Genomic DNA, 25,434 nt, shown 5'->3' on the forward strand with positions numbered 1-25,434 from the left:
CCCAGCAAACCTGACACACACACACAATGCTAACAAATGCTTCCATCAATCACAGTGGGGCCAGATGGAGGAATAGTAATCTGGTCCTCTCATATGGATCCCAGCTCAGGCAGCTGTCAGTCCACACACACACACACTTTAGTCTTCAGTGTCATCCTCAGTTGAATTCACAGGAATCCAAACACTGGATACACGCCATCCTGTTGATGTTGACGTGTCCTAATGGGGTTGAGCCCGCCCCTCATCCCAAACACGGCATAGTCGTGCCTCTTCTGTCCTAGTGTGCCCCCACCTCCCACACGCGCGCACACACACTTAAGCCCCCACTCCCTCCTCAGGTCTGTCTAATCCCCTCTCCATCCTTCTGCTGAGGAGCACGTTCCTGCTGTCTCCCAAAGCCCCTCACCGCCAGGACACCAGCTCTCTCTCCGATTGTCAGCTTTCACAGTGGGGGGGTGGGGGGGGGGGGTGGGGGGGGTTCTCCCCCTGTCTGTGGCGAATGCCTCTGCGTGAGTACGCATCACAGTGTCTGATCAGGCCTGCTGTCCCCCACTGCTGCACAGGAGGGGCCCAGGGAGACACACTGGTGATGGGGGAGAGATGGAGGCTCAGGACCCAGGGAGACACACTGGTGATGGGGGAGAGATGGAGGCTCAGGGCCCAGAGAGACACACTGGTGATGGGGGAGAGATGGAGGCTCAGGGCCCAGGGAGACACACTGGTGATGGGGGAGAGATGGAGGCTCAGGACCCAGGGAGACACACTGGTGATGGGGGAGAGATGGAGGCTCAGGACCCAGGGAGACACACTGGTGATGGGGGAGAGATGGAGGCTCAGGGCCCAGGGAGACACACTGGTGATGGGGGAGAGATGGAGGCTCAGGGCCCAGGGAGACACACTGGTGATGGGGGAGAGATGGAGGCTCAGGGCCCAGGGAGACACACTGGTGATGGGGGAGAGATGGGCCCAGGCTCCCTGAAGACTTTGGGGGGTTGTTCATCTGAAGTTTGGGAATGTGGGAAACTGAGCTTGTTGTCGAGTCTTGCGTTCTCTCAGCCAATCAAACGTCTTGTGTGAAGCGTCCTGGTGCTCATGTCTGTGCTGGTTGTTCAGAGTGTGAATGTCCAGCATGGTCTAGAGTTGTGCCTGTTCTCCTCTACACCAAGCATGGCTCCCCGCAGTCCTGCTACATCACAGGCTAACTCGTAGTTGAATGGAGGGAGGTAGAGAATGAAGGAGGGAGGTAGAGAATGAAGGAGGGAGGTAGAGAATGAAGGAGGGAGGTAGAGAGGGAAAGGTTGTCCTCCTGTCTGTTGTAGAATCAGCTCGATAGAGATTTCCCACTGGCGAACAGAGCGCTGACGGCAGAGCGCTGACGGCAGAGCGCTGACGGCAGAGCGCTGACGGCAGACCGCTGACCGCCTCTCCAAGGTGTGTTGTTGTACACCTCATGGATTGCTGAGGCGGAGAAATTATCCACGACCAATCACGGAGGTCTTTAGCAGCTGGACGTATGTGTTTTTATTGTAATGGAGTCAAGGGCGCTACACACACAGCGAGAGGGGGAGGGCAGTCTGTGCGCCGCTGCTGATTGGCTGCGGCGGGAGGCTGATATGCAAGGCAACGGAGCAATGCCTATCTCCCCAATTACGACATGATTATTCCTCTGTGTTTTAATTGGCCCGAGCTGATGGGGGAGGGGGGGGGCGGCTGTCAGGAGGAATGATGAAGGATGAGTGCACGACACAATCATTCAGCCAGCTAGCTAAACAGCCGGCCAGCCAGCTAAACAGCCAGCCAGCTAAACAGCCAGCCAGCTAGGCAGAAGCTGTCTGCTCCTGCTGCTGGAGGGAGTTATGTGGCCCGTGCATGGAGGAGAGGAGAGGAGAGGGGGATGAGAGAGAGAGAGAGAGAGAGAGAGAGACTGCTGTAGGAGCAGCCCAAAGAGAGCCCGTCTGCACTCATTTCTTTCTCTTCCTCTTTTCCACTGCAGAGTGGAGTAGAGGTGTGGGGGGGGGGGGGGGGGGTTGCTGAATGACCAATGAAGCTGAATAATTATATTCATCAATTTAGGGAGGCAGAGCTCTAACGAATCTGAATAATTATGATCATAAATCATGCAGGCAGCATGACTCTCAGCAAATATGCAAAAGGTTTAAGTGGCCCTCCAATGCCTTTCAAAGGGTGAAATGAATGCACAGTTTTTAGAGTAACAAGCAGACATTGCAGATTGTGTAAGGGTTTCGGAGGACAAAGGACTAACACTGTTAGGTTAAATAGTGATGGGAGTACAAATTGCCTGTGTGTGTTGTCCACTGGAATCACCTCAGTAACTGCTTAAGTGTCATAATGACAGGTTGCAGGTCAGTTGGCCATGCCAAGACTTAGCAGTTCCCATTTTCCACTGCAAATCTGGGAGAGAGGCAAATGACTTGGTCTCGTGCCATGTTGGAGAGACATTCCTTGGCACCAGGAAACACTTGTTGGCGAGACTCGCAATTTGGCAATTAAGGCTGTTGCCATTGCTCTCTTCTGGGTGTAATCTGTGAAATTTGCCCAAGCGCCCAGAGAGGTGCTCCTGTGCCATTTTGTTCTCAACATGTAAGTAGATGATGAATGGTTACCGTGGTCACGTTCCTCTCCGGTTGCCCGGGCGCTGGTGGTACAGACACAGAGATGCGGCTACAGAGCCTGACTGGGGGAATAGTTTCCATGTTGCTGTCGGTTTGGGCTTGGCTTCAACTGAACCAAGCCCTGCTGGACTCCAAACCCATTTCCACCGTTCTCATGTCCATCCCTACTAGCGAAGGGCATAGATGTAAGGTCATGAGGCAGCTCTCCAACAGTTTAACTACCTGTTGGTAAAGGAACGTGTCCATGTTTGCTTCTGGCAAAGTGGCTAGTGTTCTTCTGGCTGGGTCCCTGCTTTCTTTGGGGCCTTTGGCCTCCGTGTCTCCTGGCCTGACCTCCCTCCCTGTCTCTCTTCCTCTCTTCCCAGGACCTGTCTGGTTCCATCGACGACCTGCCCACGGGGACCGAGGTGGCCATCAGCTCGGCCGTCAGCGCCTCGGGCTCCACCAGCAGCCAGGGCGAGCAGAGTAACCCTGCCCAGTCGCCCTTCTCGCCCCACGTGTCGCCACGGCTTCCCGGGTTACGCAGCGGTCCCTCCCCCTCCCCGGTCGGCTCCCCTGTCGGCTCCAGCCAATCACGCTCCGGGCCCATATCACCCGCCAGTGTACCAGGTATGGAGACACACACACACAGACAGACAGACAGACACAGACACATATTCACTCCAAATGGGATAAGGAGCACTGTGTTATTTTGCTGTATTTTAGCCAACTTGTTTTTCAGAGTAGTTTGATTGAGCTCGATTTCAACCAGCCTATTTTTGAGAGTCGTTTTTCAGACGGCTCCACAGTCCACCCTTGGACAACATGCACAGACGATCTACCCCCATGGCCGTTTCAGCGGTGGAGCAAAATAGGCCTTTTCTCTCATTATGAGAAGGTTCATTCTGGACCAGGGTGTTCTCGTCTGTCTAGTAGCTGGTCACAGTGGAGGGGACAGTTCTGTTCCTTCCAGTGAGGCAGCTGGGTCAAGGGAGGAGCTCCGGTACAGCCCCGAGACAAAGGCCCCAGTCATTAAAATAGTTTCTAAACTATGTTAGCAGTTTGGAGTCACTTTTAACACAATTACTGTCCCACAGAGCAACACATTGTTGGCCTTCCCTGTTTGACACGAGGGCTAGTTGGTAGAATTTTGTCTTTTTTTATTTTTTTGTCTCTATGCATCCAACGCTATGGGGATTTTCCTCTGAGCCATTCCTGGTGTTGATAACGAGGTTTGCGGGAGGCCCAGTCTAACCCCTACTGATAGAACCACCAGCCATTAGAGCACCAGCACCGATGACCTGTGATCTCTGCCGTATCGCCACGGGAACAGCATGCATATACCCCCCCCCCGACACACACACACACACACACACAGTCCATCCTTGCCCCCTGTAAGTGCTCGTTACAAACAGCAGACTGAGAAACACAGGGACTTACTGTAGCTGGCTACACCATAGGACAGCTAAGTGACTGGCGCTGGGTGACGCTGTTTTTGTGTGGAACAATTATTCTTTCCTGTGTGTGTGTGTGGGTGGAGGGGATAGTCTTAACTGTTGGTGTGTGGTGTGTGTGTTTTGCTTGAACATTCGTTCCCCCTCACGTCTTTCTGTCCTGCGGTCCTCCAGGCAGCCAGATGGCGCCGCAGTCCCACGGGAGCGTGTCAGATGTGGGCTCCCATTCCACCCTGAGCCGGTCGCCCATGTCCCAGGAGAGAGGTGAGGCTCCACCCCTCCATGACATCCCCCACCCCCCTCATGTCCGGTCACACCATCCTAGTTTGACTGCCAGTAACCCATGAGTCAGAACGTAGGAAGTCCAGACTCAATCCTCTGTATGCTCTCTGACCACGTCATGTTCTTCATTGGACATAGCAGGAAACAGATGACGGTCCCAGGCCCTGAAGGGCATGTGTGAGTCAGAGGATTCTCAGTTCTGCTCAGAGCCTTGTAATGGGTTCATGTGTTGGGTGCTGGTTGAAATGCTATTAGCAAATCTTTTGTTACTTTGAATGTCATGTTGAGTGTTCCCTCTGCTGTTGGTGGGGTTTGCATTGATGGAAACAGCTTGTCGCTGTTTGTTTTACCAGAAAAAACCATCTATTGAATTGAAACGATTTCTGAAATCATTTCTATCAAGTTGGCTTTGCGGCAGACTCCATTCTCTCTGCCACCCTGCCCCTGTCAGCACAGGGCCCAACCCCGCAGCGCTGCACTCCACAGATGAGCTCTATTTGAGTCTGGCTGCCTGAACAGGCCTGCCAGTAAGGGTCTCAGTAGCCGGTGACCTCATCCCAAGACCAGTCACACTGTTTTCTATGGCTGGCCAACCACCCTGTTCTCCAGCACTCTTAGGGGACGTAGGTGTGACCTATAATCCAAACCAAAGCACATCTGGGATCATCCACACAAGCCCCCCCCCCCTCTCTCTCTCTCTCTCTCTCTCTCTCTCTCTCTCTCTCTCTCTCTCTCTCTGAGAATAAAAGGGGATCATAGTTACCATTTACGGTAATGGCCATCAAAATCCTAAAATAAATCTGAGCAGCTGTTTCTTCCTTTTGACATTCACACTCACAGTATTAACAAGGAAGAGATTCATAATTTTAAAAATCTATTTTGTGGGAAGAGGGAAATGTAATGCTTCCATTTCAGACTATTTTCAGACCCTTTTCTTTGCCTATCATGATCAGTTCTGGAGGGCACTCTGCCTATTTTAAATGCCTGTGCTAACTGTAATTGCTGTAGTTTACATCAAGTCGTTTTTCTTCAGTTCAACTAACTTGCTACAAGTTATGTTCAGAGACGTACTCAATGTCTCTCAAACTTTCTAGAAACTGAGATGTGTGTGTGTGGGTGTGTGTGTCTCCTCCAGGGTTCCCACCTGCCCTGCAGAGGAATGCCCCAGGCCCCCAGTTTGGAAGCCAGCAGTCTGCCCCCCCCATGTCTCCTCACCCTCCTCCTGGGGGGTCAATGCACCATGGCTCCTACCAGCAGGGGGCCCCTACCTACGGGCCTCAGTCTGGGCAGTACGGCCCCCCAGGTACACACACACACACGCACACACCGTCTGGGCCTTGATAGATCAACCAGCTCAGTGCCAGTCTTCAGCGTCATTTTTCAAAGTGTGTTTGTTGTCAGAGGGTTTGACTATTGCGGGCCCAGACTTTCTCTGGGTAAGAGTCGTCTCGCGCAGAGTTTGAGCTGCACACGTCGTGCTGCGCACCAGCCCCCCGCCCCCCCAGCCCCCCTTTCAGCTGACAAGATGAAAGCCTGGCGTGCTCAATTCATCAATCTCAAGTGTTGTTTCAGCTGAGGATGAAAACCAACCCCGTGTGTGCGCCCGCTCATGCACGCGCCCTTGTGTGTGCATACACATGACGAGAGGCTCACACACACATCAGATCATTATGGTAATCCATCCTGTGTGATCTGGCGTGGCTGTATGATGAATGCTAGGCTGCGCTCCGCGCGTTGTGTGTTTTCCTAGCGTCGTCCGCCCCTCCCCATTCCACCAGGCTGATGAATCCTCCCGGCTGCCCGGCTGCCCCGGTACAGGCCCCGGGGCCTGGCACGCAGGGCATCCCTGCGCCGCACAAGGTCTGCAGCCGCTGGAGGGCGTGTGGAAAATGTGATGAGGCTTGATTGGAGCTTGTACTTTTTTTGTGAGGCTGAGGAGAACGTGTGTGTGTTGGAGCCTGGCCATGTTATGGTACTAGCCGGCTGCTCGCTCCAGTGCAGAACCTTCTGGTCATGGCCTCGCCTGGCTCGGATGAATGGGGCTGGCTGTACTGAGTCATTAGGGAAGGTTTGATGTCTGTTGTCTCAACATTGGTATCCTTCAGAGCAGTTGCGGCGCTCTGCTGTCGTTGTCAGAGGCCCATACCGCGTCTTAACGGCATGATGGAGGCCGGCTTTACCAGTCAGGGGGCAGCAGACTTTTGGAATAGGTCTACAGAGAGTCTGGCTGGGAGTGGATGACTGGGGAGGGGGCTGTGTGTCATATCCATGTTGCAAACTGCGCTCCAGGGGAATTCTGGAATTATCCCAGCTACGGGTCAGAACTTCACAGTGGGCCTGCGAGTGCCAGTGAATTTCCATATAATTGGCCTTTCTCCAGAAAAAAACCTCTCTCTCTCTCTCTCTCTCTCTCTCCCCTTCTGTCCATCTTTGTTTGGGAATAGAGCCCCCCACCACACACACACACACACACAGTCACACGCACACACACCTCTCTCTCACAACCGGTTCATGTATTATTGGAGCCCTTTTTCCCACATCAGAAGTGTGTTCCTCCCTTCCTTCCTTCTTGTGAAATAGGCTCTTCTGTGAGGGAGGAGGAACAGAGAGTGCCAGGGCAGGAGGGACTCCCCCGAGGGAGGGGTGGTGTAACATGAGGCAGCGCTCCTCGCTGTTCACATCTCACACACAGCAGCTGGAACAAGGCAGGCTGGGAATCGCCGTGCTAATTGTGCGTAAAGTGGTGGTTGGCAGAGCTGCTGCAGTTCCTGTTACACAACACATCCTCTGGAGACGCCATGAGAGCTGGGAGGAGAAGCGTCCCTTTTATTCCTGAATCCTGACTTTGTGATGTGTCTGCCTGTGAAGGCCTAGCAGGCTTGGGTACTTCTCCTGACTAGACAACTTCTTAGTACTGTGTGGCGCTGGTATGGTTGGTCTTGAAGAAACAGCGACATCAATGGCTCTGACGGTCTCATGCCTCTTTCTCTGGAAGAAGTTTTGCAAAGCCAACCATGCATACACAGCAATGCCTCTTTCAAGTTGTTGCTTAGAAGATTCCCATCTTTCTGTCTCCAGGTAACTACCCCAGGCCCCCTAACTATGGCGGGGCCCCCAGTGCCAGCTACAGTGGGCCTGGCCCTGGCATGGGCAACAGCCTCGGCATGAACGCCAGCAGCCCCATGCATGGCCAGGGTCCCGGGCAGCCTTGCGGGTCTATGCCTGCCGGGCGAGGCCTGGGGCCGGGGCCCGGTGGACGCCCGTACCCAGGGGGCACCAACACCATGGCCCCCACCTCCCCCAGTATGCCGCAGCCCGCCGGTCAGGGCATGGGTCCACCTGCGCCTAACGCCAGCCGCAAGCCGCACGAGGCGGGCCCAAACGCCATGCAGGCGGCCAACTCTGCCCAGGGAAGGTGAGTGCAGATGGGGGCTCTGGGTCTCCGAGTGGCCGAGCTTACATTCTCAACAAGCCTCACTCACTGTCATACCTCCCTCACATACATTGTTATTCTGCTGTGCACCACACCTATTTTCTCAGCAGTTTGTCCCACATGACCACACTTTAGGCAGCCAAATGTATGTTTCCTCATCTCAATGTGGGTGTGGAGAAATACCAAAGAGGATGTTTTCTCCATCCGTCCTTCCAGGCCTCCCTACGCGCGCTCCCCCGCCTTCCATGGCCCGTCCTGGCCTGGGCCGCGCCCTCCTCTCTCTCCTTCTCCTCACCCTTCCCATCCCCATCCTCACCCCCATCCTCAGACCTCACCTCATCATCACCCCCAAACCCCACCTCACCCCCATCCCCAGACTTCCCCTCATCCTCACCCCCAACACTCCCCTCATCCTCACCCCCAAACCTCACCTCATCCTCACTCCCGTCCCCAGACTTCACCTCATCTTCACCCCCACCCCCAACACTCCCCTCATCCTCACCCCCAACACTCCCCTCATCCTCACCCCCAACACTCCCCTCACCCCCACCCCCAACACTCCCCTCACCCTCACCCCCACCCCCAACACTCCCCTCACCCCCACCCCCAACACTCCCCTCATCCTCACCCCCAACACTCCCCTCATCCTCACCCCCACCCCCAAACCTCACCTCATCCTCACGCCCATCATCAAAGCTCACCTCATTCCCAAACTTCACCTCATCCTCACCCTCGTCCCCAAACCTCACCTCATCTCCATCCCCAAACTTCACCTCACCCCCATCCCAAAAGTTCACCTCACCCTCACTCCCATCCCCAGACCTCTCCTAATCCTCACCCTCATCCCCAAGCCTCACCTCACCCTCATCCCCTATCCTCACCTCATCCTCACCATCACCCTCATCCCCAAACCTCACCTCATTCTCACCCTCACCCCCTATCCTCACCTCATCCTCACCATCACCATCATCCCCAAGCCTCACCTCAGCCCCTATCCTCACCTCATCCTCACCATCACCCTCATCCCCAAACCTCACCTCACCCCCGTCCCCTCACCTCACCTCACCCTCAACCTCCCCCCCATCCCCACCTCCCTCCCCCCCCAGGTCAGCAGTGTTCTGGGCCATGCCACCATGCTGCAGGCTGAGCAGCGCGGGTAGGTGTCAGTGCTGCGGTATATCTCCCATCCTCTGGAAACAGCCTGGCAACACTAACCCTGGGATGAGCTGGTGTTGCTGCTCTACTCTACAAGACCCTGGTGTCCTCTACTCTATCATACTCTTCTCTACAATACTCTTCTCTACCATACTCTACTCTGCCATACTCTACTCTGCCTTGTACAACACCAAAGCTGCTGGTGTCCCAGTCAGACCCAGTGTGCTGCGATAACTAACAGACAGCAGACTCTGAGGTGTCTCTGTCACTGCATGGCTGCTCCTGGGCCTAGTCCTGGACTGGAGGCTGGGGAAGGGCATGCTGCCTGGCTGCCTGCCTGGCTGGCTGCCTGGCTTGTGGGGACCTCTTTATCTTGAACACAGGAACATGACATCTGGATGGATGAAAGCAGCCATGTTGTGGATGTTTTCGGGGTATATGTTACATGTGTGTATTGGAAGGGGGTGCGAAGTGGAATGACGAGCAGCAGGTGGCAGGGAATGCTACTAGAGAGCTAGAGGAAACGATGTCCCGCAGCATCGATGGGATCATTAGCTCCATTAGTTTAGTATTGATTTAATTGGAAATGCTGATTGGCTCATTATCGGGCTCAGTGATTAGGGTAGGCGGGGGGATAGGGGGTATGACTGATTGCATTGAGGTGGGAGGCTCATGGTCAAGTGGTTAGGTATCTTTGGGGGGGGGGGGGGGGGGGGTGCAATTTGTATTCCTCCGGTCTCAAAGAGAAGTAAAAAAGATGAAGTGTGTGTGTGTTTACATGGCCCAAGGGCTAATACTCTGCAAATCACTGAGTCACTCATGGGCTTGCTATTGAATGGACCCATTACAGTGGGAAACAATCGGAATGTCAGGGATCAGTTTCTGCCCTCCGGATCTCTCCCACTGTCACTTTCTGTCTCTCTATCTCTTTGTCCGGCTCTTTCTCTCTCTCTCTCTCTCTGTGGTGTACGGCCTCTGCAGGAAGGAGCCCAAAAGAAACCAATTGAAAGAATAAATCCTGTTGTCCCACACACCCATTCACTCAGTAGCTGCTGCTGCGGCACTGCCTCTAATGAACGACATGCATAATTCATCTTTTCATCTTCCTCTTCCTACTAAAACCCATCTCCTTCTGCCTGTCATTACTGTGTCCAAAACAATATTTTGGGGGGAGAGAAAAAAATAGAGAGAAAAGGTGTTGCCCCTTCCTGGGGTGATCTCCCAGTTGTGACTCATCGCTCCTCTGTGGTTTGCAGGCAGGGAAGCTACCCGGGTGTGTCGCTCATGGGCGGGGGGGGCCCCGGTGCCCCCTACAGCCAGCCGCCAGGGAACAACTCTGGTAGGATGACCCCACAGGGATCCGCCTACAACGCCCCACCCTCAGGTACGCCCAGACGACCTCCATCAACAATCCACGGTGAAAACCATAGTTATTACCATGTGCTTCAGGTGGATGTCAGAGACTAACAGGAATGACAGCAACGTCATTCCACAACCTTCCACAACCTAACCTAAGCTAACCCTCTACAACCTAAACTAAGCTAACCCTCCACAACCTAACCTAAGCTAACCCTCCAAAACCTAACCTAAGCTAACCCTCCACAACCTAACCTAAGCTAACCTTCCACAACCTAACCTAAGCTAACCCTCCACAACCTAACCAAAGCTAACCCTCCACAACCTAACCTAAGTTAACCTTCCACAACCTAACCTAAGCTAACCTTCCACAACCTAACCTAAGCTAACCTTCCACAACTTAACCTAAGCTAACCCTACACAACCTAACCTATGCTAACCCTACACAACCTAACCTAAGCTAACCTTCCACAGGGCCCATGATGATGTCAGGCGACGGGCCGGGAGGTCCCCCGGAGGCCAAGCAGAGGATGGAGCTCAACAAGGAAGGGGCTGCTCCCGGGGCCGAGCCCCCAAAGCCTAAGGTACAGCCCCCCCCCCCCCCCCCCTACAGCAGGCTCCTGCTGGCTGGGGCCCCGTGCACGCTGTGGCCCTCAGAGCATGTTGTAGCAGCGCATGTGTTTGGAGCAGCTCACCTTCATGCCAGAGTAACATTCCCTGACAGAGACTGGGGAGGGGAGGGGGAGGCTGTGTTTGGAAATGTGAGCATTTCTCAAAGAGGGAGGAACATTTCTGGGCTGTGTCACTGTCTCTCTCTTTCTTTCTCTCTCTCTCTCTCTCTCTCTCTCTCTCTCTCTCTCTCTCTGTCTACTTCTTTCATGTGTATATTTATTTATATTGTCACGTTTGTACTTACTGGGGGGAGACAATTCAAAAACAAAATTTGTCATGTTTTCTTAGTAGCGGTTGTTTTATCTTTTCACAAAGTCGTTCATTCCAACTCTCTCCTGTGGACATGTCTGGGAGTGTGAACGCACCTGTCTTTGGACTGATTTGGAATTGACAAGGGCGTACCAAAATAGCCCATTTCTCACCAATAAAGAACTTGTTACCGCTGCTCACAGTTCTCTCAAGAGCTCCTGTTTCTCTTGTCAGAGCTTCTCTTTTGTTTTGTTAGATCTTCCCTCCCCCGTCCTCCCCGCGTCTCCCCCCTCCTCGTTTCAAGTCGTTCTCTGCGGTTCCACGCTCCCCTGGTTTGCAGACAGGAGTCGTAGAAGTTCCCAACTTCCTCTCTGCGTGTTTCGCTTCCTCGTCTCCTCACCTCATTACTGGAGCGAGAAGGGTGCTCCTTGATCACCACAAACTTAGGAGTCTCTTGTCAGCCGAGCCAAGAGGATCTGAGAAGATCCGTCTTTCTGTGTGTGTGCCTCCGCCCTGGCCTGTTCATCACTACGCTCCTCGATGTGTTTACCTGCTTTGTTTTGCATGCCGTCGCCACGGTGGGGGCGGTACTTCCTAGCATGGCTTTGCGTTTCTGCTGTGAGCAGGAAGAGTCCTGTCTGTGACCTGCTGTGCTGCAGCTCCCTGGCTGTCCTGTCCTGTCCACCCCGCTCAGCCTGGCCTGACTTGAGGGGTGGGGTGGGGGGGTCTGATGGATGAATGTACTGAACATGTGGGGGGGGGGGGAGCAGAAAGAGAGATAGAACCAGAGCTAGCATATTCACAGGGCTATGCCAACAAATGTTCTCAACTCAAACAGACATGTGTTTGTGCATGCGTTGGCTGACGCTGTCTGGCTGCTCACTCACAGGACATCTCGTAGGGCAAGTTTCGCTGCTTGCATGGTGCGTGTGTCAAATGGCACAGCCTGAGTGACATTCCCCTGCCATCTCTCATCACATGGGCCCTGTGTGTGTGTGTGTGCGGTGTGCTTGTTTGCGTGCGTGTGTGTTTGTTTGCGTGCGTGTGTGTGTGTTTTCTTTTTGTCCCCCTGTTCTCCGCCACAGGACAGCTACAGCTGTGTGTGTATGCCCCAGCCCCCCACCCCCTGTCCCCTGTCCCCCAGGCCTGCTAGCCTGTCCTCTCTCCACGGGGAGGACGGTGATAGCATTAGCAACCCCGCCTGGCCAAAGAACCCGACCAGTCCCGTAAGTGCCGCAAGCACCGTCTGCTCTCGCTTTCCTTTTCTTTTTTCATTTCATTAAAAGATTGAGACAGAGATTCTTTTTTTCTCGTCCAAAAACCAGCTAATCGTTTTTTATTTTATTTTTTCGTTGTTCATATTTTTGGTGTCTCGGTGTGTTCGTTCACAAGTGACTTCATGTTGCTGTTCTTGTCAAAGAGACTTTCTTATTAAGACGTGAGTGAGTGAGTGCGTGTTTGTGTGGGTGTGTAATATTGGATAAAGGCGCACCAGTTTCAATGACCACCTGCTATGACTCATATCTCTCCCTAGTCACCGTGCTGGTGCACAGTAACCTTGAATGTGACAACCCTCACTGTGTTAATGAGAAAGTCATCAGTCATGGTTAGCATGTGATGGGAATGTGAGCCATGTTCTAGAGTGTTCTCACCTCCTGCTGCTCTGAGTCCATAGGCTGAGCAGTTCTGAAGGAGAACACCTATGATTCCAAAGGGCTTGAATGGCATGCAAGCCTCTTTGACCTGTGGTGGGGTGTCAGTTGTCTTTGTGTTCCCTTGTTTGCCAACCATTCATCATGGCTGTATCTACAACACGCTGACCTATAGCGAACAGCCTTTCTGACCCTTCCCTATCTCCCCCCCCTCCTATGCCCCGCCCCTACAGAAGCCCAGCCCCGCCACCATGACCAATGAGAAAATCACGCGGCTGTACGAGATGGGCGGTGAGCCTGAGAGGAGGATGTGGGTGGACCGCTACTTGGCCTTCATGGAGGAGAGGGGCACCCCTGTGCCCAACCTGCCCGCCGTGGGCAAGAAGCCCCTGGACTTGTGCCGCCTCTACCTGTGTGTGCGGGAGATCGGAGGGCTGGCCATGGTGGGTGACGGATGCCGGTTCGCCAGATAAATGCTGAAGCGTTGTCATGTTTCTCCAGGAAGCTAGGTCAATATTTTTGTCGGGTTTCCATATAGAAGAATTGTGACCTCTGGTTTTCCAAACGGCCAGAACCAAGTTAGTATGTCGTTTTGGAGAAAACGTAAGGAAATCCCCAAATATCAGACGATATCCGTTGAAGAACCGAATGATTTGAAGAATGGCATCCTCACGTCGGCCATCTTGTTTGCCGCAGGTCAACAAGAACAAGAAGTGGCGCGAGCTGTCCACCCACCTGAGCGTGGGCACGTCCAGCAGCTCGGCCAGCTCTCTGAAGAAGCAGTACATCCAGTACCTGTTTGCCTACGAGTGCAAGGTGGAGCGAGGGGAGGAGCCCCCTCCAGAGATCCTGGCCACGGGAGACAGCAAGAAGAACCAGGCCCACCAGGCCAGGATACAGCCACCCTCCCCCGGTGAGTAGACACCTGCTCCTGGCCTGGGGCGCGTGTCAGTCAGGGGCCTGGATGATCCTGGCAAGAGTCCTTCCCACTGAAAGTTAGTTTCTTCGGTTATAGCTACTTCAGATCTTTGTGGGTCGAATGTTCTTAAACGCAATGTGTCCCAAGGTAGTTCTGCTTGTGTAAAAATGGTGTATATAGTATATTGTACATGATATACAGTACCAGTCAAAGGTTTGGACACATTTTCCCATTCCATTCCTATATATTTTCTATTCCTATTCTGTACAAGAGATGAACTCTATACCTCAGTCTGATGCTTTCTGTGAATGGTCCCCCGTCCCCTCCCCCACAAGCATCCCTCCATCTCTGTCTCACCACGCTCTCTCTTCGCCCCTGCGGGCGTGAGGGCCTATTTCTATCTGACAGGTGATTGTGTCACACTGGAGGAGAAGGAGAAGGGGGGGGAATAAAGCTGGAGAAATGGAGAAGGAGGGGGGAGTGAAAGGGGGAGCTGTCAAGCGGCCAGCAGCAGGATCCCCCCTACCCCCCCCCCCACCCCCGGGGGCGTGCGCTGGTGATGTCAGAAAGAAGAGAGAGCTGTCAAGCAGCAGGGGGAGGGGGGGGGGGATTCCCCAGAGAAGATGAATAGGGGAGGAGTGTGGGATATAAACAAAAGTGACCTCAGTCTGACCTACTTTCCCACAGCAGACAGACCAGTGAAGCAGCAGTTTTTTTTTCCTCTTTCTCTCTCTCTGCCTGAGTATGGGAGGGAGGGAGGGTCACATGAGATCACACGCAGAGAGAGAGAGAGAGAGAGAGAGAGACAGGTGGGGGGGGAGAGAGAGAGAGCGTGGCTGTATTGTTTACTTTTGGAGTTCAAACATGTGGAGGCTGGCAGAGAATCAAGCAGAAGTCCTCATCAGAGTACCCAGTCTCTCTCTCTTTCTTTCACTCGCTCTCTCTCTCTCTGCCAGAATTCCTCAGTCCAGTGCATTTTTTGATGAGGCTAATTTCCTTTATTATTGCAGTTCATTGCTTTTCATTAAATATAGATTTATGGAACAAAATGTATTTTGCTGAGAATAAGAAGAGGTTATAAATTGTGTCTGGCATGAATTGCCATCCTCCTGCCAAAACGTAATATATCAAAGTACACATCTCCCTTCAAAATCACTTGAAATGTAAACTTTGAGGCCTCTTTCCCTCCTCCCCTTCACTTTGTCTCACACGGTCTCCCCTTCCTCCCCTCCCCCAGCCAACTCTGGCTCTCTGCAGGGCCCCCACACCCCCCAGTCTACAGGAAGCAGCTCCATGACGGAGATGCCAGTGGACCTGAAGCCCCCCACCCCGGCCTCCACCCCCCACAGCCAGATAAGCCTGCAGTCCAGCGGCAGGTAGGGGAGCACTCGAGTGTGCTGTGTGTGTGCTGTGTGTGTGTGCTGTGTGTGTGTGTGCTGTTTGTAACCATTGCTCGTGTCTCTCAGGAACAGTGTTGGGATCAGCGTTCAGGACCCGTTCTCCGAGGGCAGTGACCCAGCGTTCCACAGGCGTGGGCCCTTGCCCCCTGCTGCCTCCTACCAGCAGGGAGGAGGTACTGCAGAGCCCTCAATGAGGATGCAGTACGACGGCAACAAGGACCCCTATGTGGGCCCCAGGAAAGGTGAGGGCTCATGCACGCTCTGTGCATCAAACACTGACATGGTGAAATGGAGTGGCTGGGCAGCTTCTGTTACCAGACCTGCAGTGAGCTGCGATTAATGGGGGTAAACTGAGGGCAAGTGTAATGTCATAGGGTTACATTTACATTTAATCATTTAGCAGACGCTCTTATCCAGAGCGATTTACTATAAGTACGGGGACATTCCCCCCGATGCAAGTAGAGTGAATTGCCTTGCCCAAGGACACAACGTCATTTGGCACGGCCGGGATTCGATCCTTCTGATTACTAGCCTGATTCCATAACTGCTCAGCCACCTGACTCCACATTAGGGTTAGGAGCGCCGCTCAGTGTTCCAGCAGTCCAACTGTAAACATCTACTTGTCCTTGATGCCTGGTAACAGCCCTGGAATATCTTTCTCTTTGTGGAGTCTGTCAGTTCTCTTTAAGACTACGCTGCCCTCTGGTGTTGAGAATAATGTGCTACATCCCTACCAACTTCATCATGTAAATATTTGCCTTTTTCTCCCTCGCTCTTCTCTCCCTCTGCCCCCTCCCCCCATCTCCCCTTCCTCCCGCGGTAGCAGGCGGCAGTGAGTCCTATGGTCCAGGTGCCATGCCCACTGGTGTCATGCAGGACATGTACCCCCGGGGCCCGCCCTCTGGAGCCATGCCAGGGATGGGGATGGGCCCGCGGCCGCAGTACCCCTACGGGCCAGGCTACGACAGGAGGTGGGCAGTCTCTCCCTTACGCCATGCTCCAGATGGACACGTCTCCTTTGGCCTATTGCTTATGTTCTGCCTCTAACCCAACAGACCAGACCATGTGATGGGCCCCGAGGGGGGTATGGTGCCCCCTGGGGGTCAGAGCAACATGGGCCCTTCCAGCAACGACCCCAGCATGTATCCTGGTAACAGATTCCCTCACCAGAGGTGAGCGTGTGTATCTGGGTGTGAATAACGGGCCAATGTGTCAGATGGAGGGAGCCGATCATGTGTGTGTGTGAGCGCGACATACAGAGATAACATACCACATGGTTGCGGTCCATTCCTGAGCGTTTTGCACGCGTGCTTTCCTCCACAGGCCCGGGCACGAGGGTTATGGACAGCAGTATCCTCACGGCATGCCCTACGGCTCCCACCAGCCCGCCATGTACCCTCAGCAGCAGGTCAGCTCCCAGCCTCTAGAGGGCGCCACCACAGATACTCCACTTCACCCATATGCATAACCAGGACGCTCAATGAATGTTTTTTTTTGGGGGGGGGGGGGGGGTAGAAATAGCTACAGTTAGAATGTATACAAACAAAGACAGCGTTCAGTGCTCGACAAGACTATAGGTTGACTGTGCGTTCTTTTGAGAGGTGACGGCGACTGTTTGTGGATGACGTTTGTGGTTTGTCTTGTCAGGGTTACAAGAGGGCGGTTGAGGGGATGTACGGCCCCCCGGCCAAACGGCACGAGAGCGACGCCTACGGGATGCAGTACGGGGGCCAGCAGGGCGACATGTACGCCCAGTACGCGGGGGGCTACATGGGGCCCGAGAGAAGGCCCATGCAGGGCCAGTACCCCTACCCCTACCCCCGGGAGAGGATGCCACCTGGGGCCCAGGGACCCCCCCAGCATGGCATGATGAGCGGGGGACCCCCCCATCCTCCTCTGGAGCCTCTGGAGAGTGGCCCAGGACAGACATGGGGTACCCCTACCCTGGCCGGCAGCCCCAGGGGCCCCCGTACCCTGGCATGGGCCGGGGGGAGGATCCGGAGGGCAGGGGCCCCCAAGACGGCCAGTGGACCAACCACCCGGGCCAGCGCCAGCCCCCTTACCCACCCCACTCCTCCACCTCCTCCATGCCCCCCCGACAGCTCTCGTCCTCATACCAGTCCAACCCTGCCATGGCCAACCACATCTCCAGAGCGCCCAGCCCCTCCCCCTACCCCCGGCCCATGGGCGGCTCCCTGTCCCCCAACAGCAGCCACTACCTGGCCTCCATGAAGAAGGCAGGGATGCCCGGGGCCATGCCAGGCTCCCACAGCGGAGGGATGCCAGGCCAGGCCATGCCACCCATCCACAGGGAGATCCACTACCCGTCTGGGTCGGTGGAGGCCACCCAGCCCCAGCTGAAACCCAGACGCAGGATCACCTCCAAGGACACAGGTAGGAGCCAGCCCTGGGCTGACATACTGTCAGGCTTTAGTTTACCCGGACTGTCAGGTGGGTTGGGTTTGCACATATAGGAACAACACATGGGTTACATTGTGCGAGTCAGGAAGAATAACTCCAGAAAGTCCCAGATAAAACTGACAGAGGACCAGACTCAAAGTCTTATCTCCCTGACCTTTGTGACCTTTGACCCCCCACCAGGGACCCCGGAGGCGTGGCGTGTGATGATGTCACTGAAGTCGGGGCTGCTGGCTGAGAGCACGTGGGCCCTGGACACCATCAATATCCTGCTGTACGACGACAACACCGTGTCCTCCTTCAGCCTCACACAGGTCAGACTGACACTTGCGCCCTGGTCCCACCGCTTCCCTGACCACAACCTTACAGTCACACTGGTCCTGCCATGAGGACCCATCAAATATTCACGAGTACTCAACATTTCTATAGAGCTTTATAGTCGTTCTGTCATGAGAGGAATGTTTTTCCCTACCTAATTACCTGTGTAAGTATTAAGGTGAAATGCGAGAGAGGAGTTGTGTTTGACGTCAGTTGTCCTTCCCCAGATGCCTGGCTTCCTGGAGCTGGTGGTGGAGTATTTCCGCCGCTGCCTGATGGAGATCTTCGGGATCCTGGAGGAATACGAGGTAGGCACAGAGGGTCAGAAGACACTGCTGGGACCAATCTCTGATGCCCTAGAGGACATGGAGGAAGAGCATCCTGCCTTTCAGGAGCCGGACAGCCAGTCAGAGGAGGAGCAGCAGAGAGAAAGCAATTCCGAGGCGGGGACAGAGAGACCTACGTCCAATGGAGGCACAGAGGGGGCGGGCCAGGAGGAGAGGAAAGAGGAGCAGCATCCTGTGGTGGTCACGGTGAAAGAGGAGGAGATGGAGGAGGGGACGTCCATAAACCAGGCTGAGCCAGTCCAGCAACCCGAGCCCCCTGAGGCCAGACCCAAGCAGGCCAGTAAGTACGACAAGCTGCCCCTCAAGCTGGAGGAGAAGGACAAGGAGGAGGACTGGGTTGAGGAGTGCTCGGCTGGGCTCAGCCTGCCCAGGGGCTTCACCAGCGGCCTGCTGCACTGGAAGGCTGGAGGGGGCGACTCCACGGCACACATCCAGACCCACTTTGAGAGACGCACCGGGGGGCCTCGCTTTCACAAGCCCCTGGTGAGGGAGGAGGAGGCATGGACCCACGAGGAAGGAGAGACGGAGACTGAGGAGAACAGAGACGAGGAGAAGGAGGAGAACAGAGACGAGGAGGAGGAGAAGAGAGACGAGGAGGAGGAGAAGAGAGACGAGGAGGAGGAGAAGAGAGACGAGGAGGAGGAGAAGAGAGACGAGGAGGAGGAGAAGAGAGACAAGGAGGCCTCCGGGGCGGCGAGCGCGGGGACAAACGCGACGGCCCCCGTGGACGGCGCCGGCTTCTTGTCGGAGGGCAAGGCCAAGCCCCTCCCCTCCGGTGGCGGGCGGAGCCGGAGCCTCCTCCCCCTGCTGGAGGACGAGCCGCGCTGCTGGGACGAGGCGCCACTCTCCGTGGCCGAGCCGTGGCAGGACGCGCTGGCCAAGCGCTGCGTCTGCGTGTCCAACGTCGTCCGCAGCCTCTCCTTCGTCCCGGGCAACGACGCCGAGATGTCCCGCCACCCGGGGCTGGTGCTGGTCCTGGGACGTCTGGTCCTGCTGCACCACCTCCACCCCCGCAGGAGACGGGCGCCCCCTAGCTACCAGCGGGAGGAAGAGCAGGGCCGGGCCTGCAGCAAGGACGAGTGGTGGTGGGACTGCCTGTCGGCCCTCAGGGAGAACACCCTGGTCACCCTGGCCAACATCTCAGGCCAGCTGGACCTGTCTCTGTACCCAGAGAGCATCTGCCTGCCCATCCTGGACGGCCTGCTGCACTGGATGGTGTGCCCCTCGGCCGAGGCCCAGGACCCCTTCACCACGGCGGGGGGCTTCTCCTCGCTCACCCCCCAGCGGCTGGTGCTGGAGTGCCTGTGCAAGCTGAGCATCCAGGACGCCAACGTGGACCTGCTGCTGGCCACGCCGCCCTTCAGCCGGCAGGAGAAGCTGTACGCCACGCTGGTGCGCCACGTGGGCGAGAGGAAGAGCCAGGTGTGCCGGGAGATGGCGGTGGCCGTCCTCTCCAACCTGGCGCAGGGGGACCCCGCGGCGGCACGCGCCATTGCCCTGCAGAAGGGCAGCGTGGCAACGCTCATCGGCTTCCTGGAGGACAGCGTAACCATGGCCCAGTACCAGCAGAACCCCCACAGCCTGCTGCATCCCACCGCCCCCCACCCGGAGCCCCCCAGCATCAACATGATGTGCCGCGCAGCTAAGGCTCTGCTGGCCCTGGCCAAGGTGGAGGAGAACCGGCCCGAGTTTGTGCTGTACGAGAGCCGGCTGCTGGACATCTCCCTGTCCTCAGTGCTGAACTCCTCGGTAGCGGCCATCATGTGTGAAGTACTGTTTAAGATCGGTCGCTCGTGACACACACACACACACACAGGCTCAAGAGGGTCGGCCCGGTCTGGAAGGGGACAACCCGGCCACCAGTGAACAGCAATGAACTAGGCGCTATTATATTTTTATTTAAATAAAATAACATAAAAAAAGTTTTTCATACAAATGAATATATATAGAGTATATACAGCTCTGCTCCATCCACAAGTTTCTTTTGGGGATTTTTAAGTAATTTTAATACAAATATTTAATACCTGGTATTTTTAATTTTTCTATTCTTTTCATTTGGGGGAGGGTTGATTTGTTTCAGCCAAAGTTGACATCCAACAATAAAGAACAATAGTTTGGGGCCTCTTGGTCTTCTGTTTTGTAACTGTATGTACCCGTTTTCTGTGGGATTCTTTTGTTTGGTTGTTTTATTTGGGGGCAGGAACGAGGGGGGGCAGATTTATTTAAAATGTGAGACATGTTGTAGATAGACCTTTTGCCATGTGTTAAGATGAAACACTGACTCTTAAAACTCAGAATTTACAGTACATGTATCTTGTTCTGGAGAAGAAAAAAAAAGAAAAAAAAGACCCGTTGTGCAATAGGATTTAGTTGGCTGGTTTGGGAGTGGGGGGTAGATTATCAAATGTGAATGACTTTTGACCACAGACAATTTGACCATCAGTATTGTAGAACCATACCAGTGTAAGAGTGAAGGACTCATCCTTTTCGCTTGGCACCGTCTGTAACCATAGCAACTGCCAGGTAGACACAACTTTGAACGAACAGTACTGCAAGCCTTCCATTTCCTCTGAGAAGTTCTCATCTGTGGGCCCAACTGTATATAGAAGTTGTACATTCGACAGCCTCATTTGGTTTCTTCTCCAGGAGCTGTGGTCTGAATTAGTGATGGTAGTGAAGCTCTTTACTATAGCGGTCATGCTAACTATCATACTTGCTCATTTTGATTTTGACTGTTTAGTTGCTCTCTTAAAATGGGGTTTTGGTCACTTGATGTATTTAAAATGGTCTCTTTATGGTCTGATTCAGGTCTGTTAGGGACCTTCAGATGGCCTCTGCTTTGATTAATCATGTCTGAAAAACAAATGTATTTAGATTGTACAGTTTGCAGAACAAGATGGGCAGAACTGTATTCCAGAATAATGTTGTTGAAAATGACATGTGACTCAAAACAGTTTAACAAATGTAAAGGTCTCTTACTTACAGGTCTCCTCCCCTTTCATTTGATAAACATTGTTTATTCAATATGAAATCTTTATACTATATGTTCCACATGTTAAGAATAAATGTACATGAAATCTGGTTGAGCACTGTGACGGATGCTATCGACTCTTTATTTGACTTTGAAGTATTTTTAGGACTCAAAGTTCAGACTGAAATATATTTTCCTCCCACAGTCTGTGTATAAGACTTCTGGAGTTCAGCTAATATGACACAGCGCGCCACTTTGCAGCTGTGGCGTCAGTGTTTGCATGACATCGTCTTCCAAACTTGATTATGCAGACTAAATGTGTACCAAAACATCAGGGGCAGTCACAAGCGCATTTGCACTGACGCAGACACCAGTATTTTTATCCACCTCGTTATACAACTAACCAGTACAGTTCAAGAAGGTTCAGTCTACTCTTTGATGAACGTAAGAATAGCAAACACAGAGAATAAATAGATGGCTGTGACAATAGATGATTCAGCAGTAACTCAGAAGAAGGTCATATTATTTCTGGCCTTAAAAGCACAATACATCCACTTACAGGTTAATCTGTGAGAATCTAGCCTCAGTGACACCAGTTCGACCAGCACCTGTCTTATTAAAGAACAAATCAAGGTGGCATTGTGCTATGACAGTGAGCTCAGGGAGCCTAAAACCATTAATGCTTGAGACTTGACTTCAAGGGCCTTCCGGTCAAAGCTCTGAGTTGATGAAAACCTGCCCCCTTAGAAACTGATGCCCGACATGAACATCACGGGAGAGGAGTGTTTAAGAGGTGCAGACGACCTTAAGCAGCTGTCCATCACAGGTCTCCCTGGGTGACGACAAGGGGAACAAAGAGCTCCCCAGAAGTGCTTTTTCCTCTCCCTCACGTCCTTCATTATAGTCTCTCGTGTCACAGAATGTCTTTTTACAGAAGTCTGCTTTAACCACTGGTGAGGCAGATAATCCCCTTCATTTGGACTGGAAGATGGAATCCCAGTCCACAGGTTCTGCGTTTGCTTGTTCCGTCTCATTCTTAGGGATCGATGGGAAGATCGACTGCATCGTTTGCCTGAACTCTGTTAACTGACAAAATAAAAAATAACATTTTATTCATTGTAAGATCATCTTACAATTGAAACACACTTGACAATATCTAACTGGGACATAAGACATGCTTGGTAAATGTAGTGGTATTCACTATTAGCTAGTAGGGGTGGGGAAAAAATGTATTCACATATGAATCGCGATTCAGTCTTCTACAAATTCACAACTTCAAAAATCATTTTTAATCGAATCGTGACCCCAAAAATCAAAAGGTACCAACACATTCCCACCCCTGATAGGACGGTCAGTTGTACATTTCTGTTTCATATTTAACTGTGTTGCAGAAATAAAGAAGTATTTTGAAGAAAGTACATATATCGTCACTGTATTTTGTGAACAAGTTCTTAGAAATCCTTCAGCAAACATTCACTTGTTTTGTAAGCATGATTAGAAGACAGAGTATACTGTTTTATAACTTGGCATTGGCAGAAACAAAACATACGTTGTCCTTTTGCATTTAGTAGTGTCATAAGTGCAATTACACCGTCTTGTAGAAAGTAACTTTGCAGGAACCCTCTGTGGCTCAGTGGGTAAGCATGTGTACCATCTACTGCCAAACACAGTACCCCTGGTTCAAATCTCGCTCAAACAAATTTATCATTCATTTAACTGATATCAGTTAAGTAATATATATGTTATATGAAATAACGTTAGCCCCATTGCCAATAAACTAAATCATCACACATTCTCCCTATGCTAGATAGAGGAAGACGTTAGCGTTGCTAATATTGGTTAAGGTTATGGTCACTTTTTTTTATTATGACTTTTATCACTTGTATTATTGTTTTTATTGATTTTATGTAAAGCACTTTGAGCTACAATTCTTGTATGAAATATGCTATATAAATAAAGTCTTACTTACTTACTTAAAGATCCTCTCAAGGCTTTTACAAACCCGCAACACAATGTACTATGGTATGTTGTTGTTAATACATACACTGTGGACTCCCATGGCCTTCCAGACGGCAAAACTAAGCAGGCCCACACCACACCAAGCGTAGAGAGAGCCCCAGCCTAGGGCCCTCAGGGCCAGGGAGGCCCCTGACTCTGGCAGAGCTGCCGTGGCTGTCACCCCCTGGAGAACACACACACAGGAGTTAAACATTAGCTGGTCAACATGATTCTACAGTACAACTAGAGCATTGGTAGAATACTGGCAGATTCATTCTGCAATTAGCTGACGTGACAAGGACACTCTGCAGGCCTGCAAGCTGTGCTTCAAGACAGACCAAGCCGTCTAGAAAAACAGACATAACCATTAACTTCATTACCCATTTTTAATGTAATTCTGCTTTCTGTTGTAAAATGGCTTTTCTTATTAAATTAGCCATTATTAGAATTTGGTGAGTCAGGCAGCAGGATATGAACGATCCAAGAAGAGCCTTGATGAATGCTTTCTGGTTTCTTCTAGGAAGAAATCCTATAAAAACAAGTAAATGTCTATATATATTTTTTTAAGTGTCAATCAATGTGTTAATCAATTATCAACTTACCCTTTGACATTATTTGTCAAACAGAAGCCAATAACTGATCACTTTTTTTGTGACTCTTCTCAAAGAATCTGCTCCATGCATGAGTGTTCAGATTCAGAAAACACAGTTGGCCTTCATTGTATACACAGAACTTGCCGCTTGTCCACCTAACGGATTCCTTTTTTACTCTGACTTCACAACAGCATACCCCGCCACACTAAATCTAATTTAACCACTTTACAAGGCATATTTGACTGAGACTGGTGTTTACAAAAAACATGCCAGGGACTTAAAATAGACTTCAAAAATAAACAAAGGCCCCAGTATGTGGTCTTATTTAAGTGAATCTCAAAAAACGAATATAATGTTGGGATGTAGTTGTGGTTCTACTCAGATTTATTGGTAATTGGCTCTCGTGAGGATCCAATAAGCTTGTAATTACAATTGGAGATATTGGGTAAAAGACAGTCCTTGCTTGCTAGTAAGGTAAGGTAGCACTTTAGATGTCCAATTCCTGAGATTACAAGGAAAAACAACTAAATAACACTTTGCTGTCGAAACGTTAGAAAACCGCTACATAAAACAGCTGTGATACTTCACATTCAACACTATGCTGAGATATTTAGCGCTAATTTCCATCTGGGTGATATCTGTAAAGAGACACAAGTGGCTTTATTTGTCTTCGTTGTGTGCCTTTTTATGGTTGAAAAAGACAATTGAAGACTGATTCCTGTTGTCTTGTTGCAAAAGTTGACTATGCAATAATAACCAAGCGTGTGTTTTATATCTACCTAGTAGTATGGTACAGCCAACTAACACGCAGACAGGGATGCAACATAACTATTTGAATAAGAATTCATGGTTCATTTGGATAAACCAATATAATTTAACGTACTTTGTTAAACCAGTTTGGACTCTTCTTCTTTGCCAAGGCTAATGTTGAGCCGAATCCTGCTATCATTCCAGCAGAGGCCACAGTGGTCAGGTAAGCTGCACCTGAGAAACGATTAAAGTTGAATATGAGGATATGCATGGTGTTAGTCAATTGACTAAGCCATTGAGAATCGTTCGATTTTATTAAGACAGCAGCTGGGCACTTGTCTGCCCTTGCAGCGTAGGCCTGCTACCGAGCGTTCTGAGTTAGTTCTGAAATAACAACAAAGTTTATGACCTGCAATCCATAAATCTAAACATTTACTGCGCAATCATTACCTTTGAATAGTTGCAGTTTGTCCTTGTCGTCATTGTCGTTACCAATTGATGCATTGACATTCAAACTCGTGTTTTCTTTCTCAGCTGTCATTTTGCCTTAGCTTGTCCGTCATTGATAAGTTTCCCGTAGCAACAAGCTCAGTCGGAACCATACTAGGCATTCATTCATGTTGAAACAAAACCTTTGCTTTGAAGACCTCTGCTCTGAAGTCTTCTTAGCAACAATTACACATGAGCTGAGAGTGGTCGAGAGTAACACTTTAATTTAAAATATATAAAAGGAATAATTCATACACTTGCATGCACGAAGCTTCAAGTCTGCGAGTAGGTCCGTATGTTTTGTAAACCTGCGCGTTTGTCAACAGTTTGTCTACTTGCGCAGTTCGAATTCCCATCAAGACCCAA

The 25,434-nt window shown here is 51.9% G+C and overlaps 2 protein-coding genes across 2 annotated transcripts in view; one reads left to right on the plus strand and one right to left on the minus strand.

The window, feature by feature from the left end:
* Positions 1-21,362, plus strand: part of LOC146287153 (AT-rich interactive domain-containing protein 1B-like) — a 46,853-nt gene extending 25,491 nt beyond the window's left edge. The window contains 19 exon segments of the mRNA XM_084700584.1: positions 2,999-3,242; positions 4,241-4,330; positions 5,484-5,651; positions 7,427-7,763; positions 7,998-8,198; positions 10,187-10,320; positions 10,767-10,876; positions 12,299-12,439; positions 13,099-13,308; positions 13,562-13,778; positions 15,022-15,160; positions 15,251-15,426; positions 16,008-16,155; positions 16,240-16,356; positions 16,508-16,592; positions 16,832-17,065; positions 17,068-17,578; positions 17,786-17,916; positions 18,148-21,362. Coding sequence (XP_084556710.1) covers positions 2,999-3,242; positions 4,241-4,330; positions 5,484-5,651; positions 7,427-7,763; positions 7,998-8,198; positions 10,187-10,320; positions 10,767-10,876; positions 12,299-12,439; positions 13,099-13,308; positions 13,562-13,778; positions 15,022-15,160; positions 15,251-15,426; positions 16,008-16,155; positions 16,240-16,356; positions 16,508-16,592; positions 16,832-17,065; positions 17,068-17,578; positions 17,786-17,916; positions 18,148-20,064 — 5,310 coding nt within the window. The 3' untranslated portion in view covers positions 20,065-21,362.
* Positions 21,363-21,586: 224 nt separating this feature from the next.
* Positions 21,587-25,254, minus strand: tmem242 (transmembrane protein 242). The gene is made up of 4 exons (XM_084700583.1): positions 25,030-25,254; positions 24,713-24,813; positions 23,283-23,420; positions 21,587-22,324 (listed from the first exon to the last, which is right to left on the minus strand). The coding sequence occupies exons 1-4, from the start codon at positions 25,118-25,120 to the stop codon at positions 22,211-22,213; spliced, it is 444 nt and encodes a 147-aa protein (XP_084556709.1). The 5' UTR covers positions 25,121-25,254; the 3' UTR covers positions 21,587-22,210.
* Between the last annotated feature and the right edge of the window lie 180 nt (positions 25,255-25,434).

This window comes from Hypomesus nipponensis, chromosome 6 (assembly GCF_054491055.1).
Source record: "Hypomesus nipponensis isolate SF chromosome 6, ASM5449105v1, whole genome shotgun sequence".
Lineage (NCBI taxonomy): Eukaryota > Metazoa > Chordata > Actinopteri > Osmeriformes > Osmeridae > Hypomesus > Hypomesus nipponensis.

What these genes read in the sequence shown, in the direction of transcription:
- tmem242 (XM_084700583.1), bottom strand. Translation starts at nt 25,120, where the DNA reads ATGACAGCTGAGAAAGAAAACACGAGTTTGAATGTCAATGCATCAATT. An exon ending in GTCCAAACTGGTTTAACAAA is followed by an intron (nt 23,421 to 24,712) that starts GTACGTTAAATT and finishes TGTGTTCTCCAG; the next exon opens with GGGGTGACAGCCACGGCAGC. An exon ending in AGGCCATGGGAGTCCACAGT is followed by an intron (nt 22,325 to 23,282) that starts GTATGTATTAAC and finishes TTATTTTGTCAG; the next exon opens with TTAACAGAGTTCAGGCAAAC.